At 42.6% G+C, this 6,246-nt stretch overlaps 1 protein-coding gene across 1 annotated transcript in view; it reads left to right on the top strand.

Annotated features, from left to right (window-relative positions):
* Positions 1-1,985: 1,985 nt before the first annotated feature.
* The window catches only part of mob2a (MOB kinase activator 2a), a 54,460-nt gene continuing 50,199 nt past the window's right edge, over positions 1,986-6,246 (top strand). Inside the window, exon 1 of the mRNA XM_017418972.3 lies at positions 1,986-2,146. Coding sequence (XP_017274461.1) covers positions 2,130-2,146 — 17 coding nt within the window. The 5' untranslated portion in view covers positions 1,986-2,129. The remainder of the gene's footprint in view (positions 2,147-6,246) is intronic.

Here is a 6,246-nt window from a genome sequence, read left to right as displayed (position 1 = left end):
GTGATGACGGACGGTTACATAGTGCAGGCGGGGCCTGTCACTTGTCGTCATCACGTCATCACGTCATTTGCCTAAAGGCGTGATTAAAGGTGTCTTCAGCCAGGACATGCGGGAGCGTGATATCCCATAGTACATATGTTGTACCTTGTTCCTCTCCTTCAGGGAACAGTAGTTATATGCATAACATTACGTTTTTGAAGAACAGAATGAACATTAGTTCAATTTTGTTGTTCCGAGTTCACCTGAGTCATAAACACGGGGTTCTGAGTTAGCTCGGGCTCATCTGTGAACTTGCAGACTATTACAAACCTTGTTTTTTCAGAAAGTGAGTTTTATTGGATTATAATTTCTAACATTAGCAAACAAACAACTGTAACTGTGTACAAACTAACATGAGTCCTAATTCATAGATTTTTAGGGTAAAGGTACTTATCGCAAAGTCATGAAGTCAAAATCCACACGGTTGTTTTCTGATATAGATGTGGTGTTAAATAAAAATTTTGCAAGCAAAATTTGTTAACAGCTGTCAACTATCAAGAGCTTTTATTTACTTACAGAAACAGCTAAAATGGCCGACTATAGGTCAATAATGGAGAAGTTCCTGGACGAGACATTTGGGGTTGAGAAATTCAACAACTGTGATGTATTCGTTCCTATTTACTTTTAGATTTGTTGAATAAAGAATGTTACAAAGAACATAAGGTAGTCGTTGTTGTTGTTCCTTTGTTTATTGCCGAGTGTCTTTACACGGACTTGTCGATTAAACTGTAAATAAAGTAAAACAAAACCCAATACTTAGTATTGCAAGATTCAAAATAAATACAACTTAAACATAGACTTAAGAACTAGGCTTGTTATAAATCACAAAATTCACTTCACAATATAATAAACATTCAATATCACAGTGCAACGAGCAAACTAGCATTAGCTAATTAGCCGCTAACCGCTAGCGTCTTATTGCTTTAAGCTAATTCGCCAAATAGAACAACTTAGAACGCAAAACATCTCGCTACAGCTTACAACATTAATACAACTTACCACGTTGGGCAATACTAACGAATAAGTAGGATAAGAACTTTATTAGATCAGCTTGCTGGTCTTAGCTAACGGCGACGTACGCGCTCTTTCCGTCCGCCGTCGGTCACTTTCACTTCCGGTTCACCGTACACTCCCTTAACTAAATGCAAAGCTATAGAGCCCTCTAGCGGAACGGGAGGAGTGAATCCAACAAAGAAAGCAGATAAAAGCACTTTGTTTACATTGAATGCATACCCGCATTTCCGAAACACATGTCAGCTTATCTGGAAAACTACAGAAGTAAACTTATCCAAGCTGCACCATTTCATACAGCTCAGGATAACCTTTTTAAAGTTTGGTTTCAGAGTTTGCAGTGATCACCTTTAAATGTAAAAGGACTCAGATTTTCAGACTTTCAGTCTGTAAGTTGGTCTCTCAAATATGCAGCTTATTGTCTCATTCAAAGGTTAAAGCGTGTCAGGTTGTATAATTACAGCACTGGTCCTGGGAATGAACGCACCCTACCTTGTTTTGACAGCTTTAACTACATCTCCCACTGTATCTGCGGGTCAAACGCGTTTTACGCACAGGAGGGACGGTAGGTCGGGTCTGTGTTTACTTCCGGACTCCGATTTAGACTCCGCTTAGAGAGCAGCAGCAGCAGCTCCAGAGGAAGCTCCGGCTGCCAGATAGTCCGATAACCATACAAGGCTTCATGACAGAGGCTACCGGCTGGACAAGCGGAACCACCGACAGTCAGGACTCCCTCGGCGGCGCGTTACACCCGGACGCACCGCCGTCCCGCTCCCCTTCAAAGTCACCCACTGCTGCTGCTCTCTCCTGCTACCAGCTAACGCACCGATCCGACTGCCGCGGACCAAAACAAGGGCAAGTTTAAGCCACGTCCGTGCCCCCGAGAAGCCCGAAGACCCGGCAGCCCGGCAGAGAGCCCGGGTCCCGGCAGAGAAAAGCGGACAGCGCCCGGGAGCCAGGGAGCCAGAATAGCGAGGGTGGTGGCTGGATAAACTAGCAGGGAGGGGGGGTTGCCTCCAGCTCCTGGCGGATTTATCCCCTGCCAGCTAACGTTAGCTGAGCTAGCTCCAAACAGCACCATGGATTGGTTAATGGGGTGAGTACACACGGCCAAGTTGCCGAGCTGATTGCGCAGTTTTTCCCGAGCTGGCTGTGCACACGCTTCCCGGTAGCTGACACGGTGAGAGTCGGCGTCGGGCAGGTGCACTGTCGTGTGGGCTTTCCGCCGCGAAGCTGGGCTGTGAGGCGGGTAGCATGTCGCTTAGCTTTAGCCTCACTCTGGAGCTCGAGTAGCGGCGCTGGCAACATCCCCGCAACGGTTAACCGACCTCATGACAACCAGGGCCGGGGCGGCGTTTTTCAGCGTCTCGGTGGCCTGGAAACAAGTCGCCCACAGTGGCAGTTCCTAACATCACCGTGGAGGTGAATTTACTGCTTCTATTAGAAAACAATTAACACGATAATAGGCTAACGCTAGCACCCTGTCAGTCTTGTCGGTTAATTCCTCATGCAAGGTGCGCTGGCTGCTTGTTAGCAGTCATGCTATCTCACCCAACTGAGGGTTTCATTTTAACAGAGATTATAAACTTGCTAAATAAACACTTCGAGTCTCTTTAAACTTGCTTCCATTCAGTAAGCCAGAGTTTCTTGCAGTCTTTTAAAGTTGACATTTGTTTGGACACTGGCTTTGTTTTTCACTCATTTCAGCCCAGTACCTGATCATTTTCAGAGGAATGTTTTTGTTGGATTGATAAGCCACCCACGTCTGTCCCATGAATCATTTAGGCACAAAAGGCTCATAAACTCAAGATAAGAATCAGTGTTGTGTCTGCATATTTAGATAAATTTGTAAAGAGCAGATTTTCAATTAGATCTGTTATTATCGCTCTGTTACAAAGACACTATTTGTGACCCATTGAATCAGTTTGACTCGAAAAGTATTTTGGCACCAACAAGGTGATTCCCAAAGAGATGTTATATGAGAATTTGGCACAAAACCCGGAGACGTTCAGGTCTTGTGTCGGGTCTTTGCTGGATCGTTGCCCCCTGTTTCTTACAAACACAAATCTGAGATACTGTTCAGCAGATACAGATGGTTATTTTTAGACCTGACACTTTTTTTTTCTTTATCCTCCAACTGTCCACTTGTCTAATTTTTTAAGCACACGCTGCACAATATACTGTTATGGTAAGATACAAGAAACGGATGGAAAATAAGAGAAATAGGAGTAAAGTCTAAATCATTGGGGGCAGGAAAAACCAGGTGTGGGGTCTTAAGAAGGTCTACAGAAATTAAAATTAACTTTAAAAATGATTGCCATGGCATATTTAGTGTCAACTTTCACTAAGAGATTCATACAGAAGTCATAAACTAAAACAAAACTTTGAAAGACCTTCAAAAAAACCTATTGAAGATTACAAAAAGTCCAGCTTCATAGAAGAAAAAGTCAAAGAGGTGTTGTTCTGCACAGTACTGTACGTGCACGCAGTAAATTAAGCTCTTTCACCAGCCTTGTGTAACTTTTGTCTCCGCGTTGCTCGTGGCACACGTTTGAAGATGGAGATGCTGATATGTGGTTTTATTTTTAGCTCAGGGTCGTCCGAGTCATGATTTTGAGTTGGAGCTCGTGATCGGTCCTGGATAGGTCTTGCCTCAGTGTGACACCTGCATACGAAGTTCAAATCCCTGATCGCTGTGTTTAGGATTAACCTCTGACATCAGTGCAAGTGACAGAGTGGCTCGCCAAAGGATGTTAGCCCGGCGCCTGCTGTTTCACATTTACCTATGTATTTGCCATGCAAACCTTAAGGCTTTTGACTGAGCGTCTGTTCATGCATGCTTGTAAGGAAGGGAAATCTGAGCGTGTCGTTCAAGGTATGTCTCAAGCTTCCTGTGTAAGCTTTAATTTCACCCTCAGAGGCCTAAATATGGCCCACAGAGGGCTCGGATATCTTGATGTCTCATCACAGTCACAGATGGTTTGACGTCGCACGGTAAAGTGTCGCTCTGTGGTTCTACTTTTTGCTTGCTGGCTATCAGGTTGGCTGGCCCCTGCACATTAAAAGTAGATCACAGTTGAGGAAGGGTGGTGGCTTGTTGTTAGGGGTGTTTCTTTGTGTTAGGTCAGTTTGGCTGAAAGATAACGATGCTGTTTGGGAACACAAGTAATAGAATATCAGCTCTGTCATATATAAATATATATATAATGTGATATTTTGCTAAGCTGTGGGATAAGAAGAGTTTGTTCACAACCCATCAGCTTGTTGTTAATTTAACTGTTGGATTAAATTGCTTTAAGACTTCTGGCTCATTTTGATCAATGTATGCCCACATGCATTTTGATGCAGTTTTCCTCAAATATTTATTTTCACAGTCTTTAATGTGTGACACATTTGGATTATAGTGAACGGTGTTGACATAACTGTTGTGCCTAATATGATTAGCAAACTTCTAAAAAAATCTTCAAGAACTACTGTTACTGTAGTTATGATTTATCTTGTATTTTTTCCCCTGTATTGCTGGTTTTCCTGGTTTACTGGACTGGTTCATGTAGTGACTTGTAAATGAAATCAGTTCTCTCAGTTCTAAATAACAGCTTTAATTCATCTTCCTTTTTTTTTCTTAGTCCCTGGCATAAAATAGAAATTTCTTGCTCCAACACGTAGATGATTTTGATATGTTTGAAACTTGAGCAATACACAGTTACAGGCTGGTCAAAGAGGAAGGGAGGAAAGTTGAGCGAAGAGGCCTCTCTGCCTGCGTGTTTTTCAGGATTTTTTACAATTGTTACTGAGCATGTTCGTTACTTAGATTCTCAATATTCGGAAAGTTGTCATTGTTTTTTAATGATGCAGCGCTCTTAAATTTGTCAGTGTCATCCTTATCTGACAAGTTGAGCAGGATGCCAACTGTGAGGTCACTTACTAACCACGGTGCCTCATCCTAATTAGTTCCTGAGATACCCTCTTTTAAAGCAATACATTGTATTGTGTATGACGTGTGTGAGTGAGCTGCCCGTATTGGAAACGAGCGCCAACCAAGAGGAATCCATGAATGAGTTAACCAAGCGCGTAATCACTCTGAATGCAAACCCATGGCGAAGGACACCTCGACCAACGAAGGGAGGAAGTGAGGACACAGTGAGCTCAAGGATGATGGAAGAAAGAGAGATGTAGGAATAGATGGTTTGGTGAAAAATGTCCAGATTAAGGGGAAGATGATTGAAAGGGAAGAGACAGATAAGAGAAGGATTTGGGCTGAAAAGAATTGAAATCGGCTCTTTTTTTTCTATCAATGCATGGAGAAAATAAGGATGGAGGGAGGAGATATTAATGGTTTTGGTGGAATGGTTGATTAGTGAGAGAAATAGATTAAATTAGCAGTTGGGGGAAGGGGAGGTGTAGTCCTTTGGAAAAATGAAGCTCCACAGGGAATCCGACTGCAGGACAAAGAGCTTGTGATAAAAGAAGTTAAAAAGAGCATCTGTTTGTTACTTTTCTTTCAGCTGAAGCCTACAAAAACATGCTTTTATGTTTATTTTTTGCACACACAAATTCTAGTGCATCACCTGTGTGTTTGCCTAAATGTGTCTACGAAGGAACCATGAATTTCTGCAGGGTGTCATTTCAGCAAAATATCATTATATCCCAAAACTGAGTGACCTCATCTGTCCAGACTCAGGATGTCACAAGACGTTAAATCGCTGGGGAGACGCGCGACGCCCAAATGTGTCTTTTCCTGCTGGCTGAATTGACTTTGTGGCTTTGACAGATGCTTAATCCCCGTGCTTGCTTTTGAGTGACGGGCTGGTAACGCTGAACGAAGAGCGAGAGACTGGAAACTGCAGCAGCTACGTCGAGTGCTGCTTCAGACTGTCTGATTTGAACATGAGTCAGATTTAATGTACACTCGGCTCATATTGCATCACCTGGGACTTCATGGTATTGTAGAAAAATTTTGTTTTGCACCGTGGGAGCTTTTGCACATTATGATGTGAAAGATTCCAGTAATAAAAGCCATGCTTGTATCCTTTTACTTGGTGGATGTCAAACTGAAGGTAGGACTGTTTTGTTTGGCAGATTACATATTTTATGAGTGGATTTTCTTACTTCTATCTTAGCCTTATTCTTCTGGGAAATCTTTAGGACAGATTATTGTTAGATGATATTAAACTCTGTGGAAAAATAGTTCTGAAA

The sequence above is a fragment of the Kryptolebias marmoratus genome, linkage group LG11 (assembly GCF_001649575.2).
Source record: "Kryptolebias marmoratus isolate JLee-2015 linkage group LG11, ASM164957v2, whole genome shotgun sequence".
NCBI classification, from domain to species: Eukaryota; Metazoa; Chordata; class Actinopteri; order Cyprinodontiformes; family Rivulidae; genus Kryptolebias; species Kryptolebias marmoratus.
The sequence above is the reverse complement of the archived record's forward strand: the minus strand, read 5'-3'. Positions and strand labels throughout refer to the sequence as shown.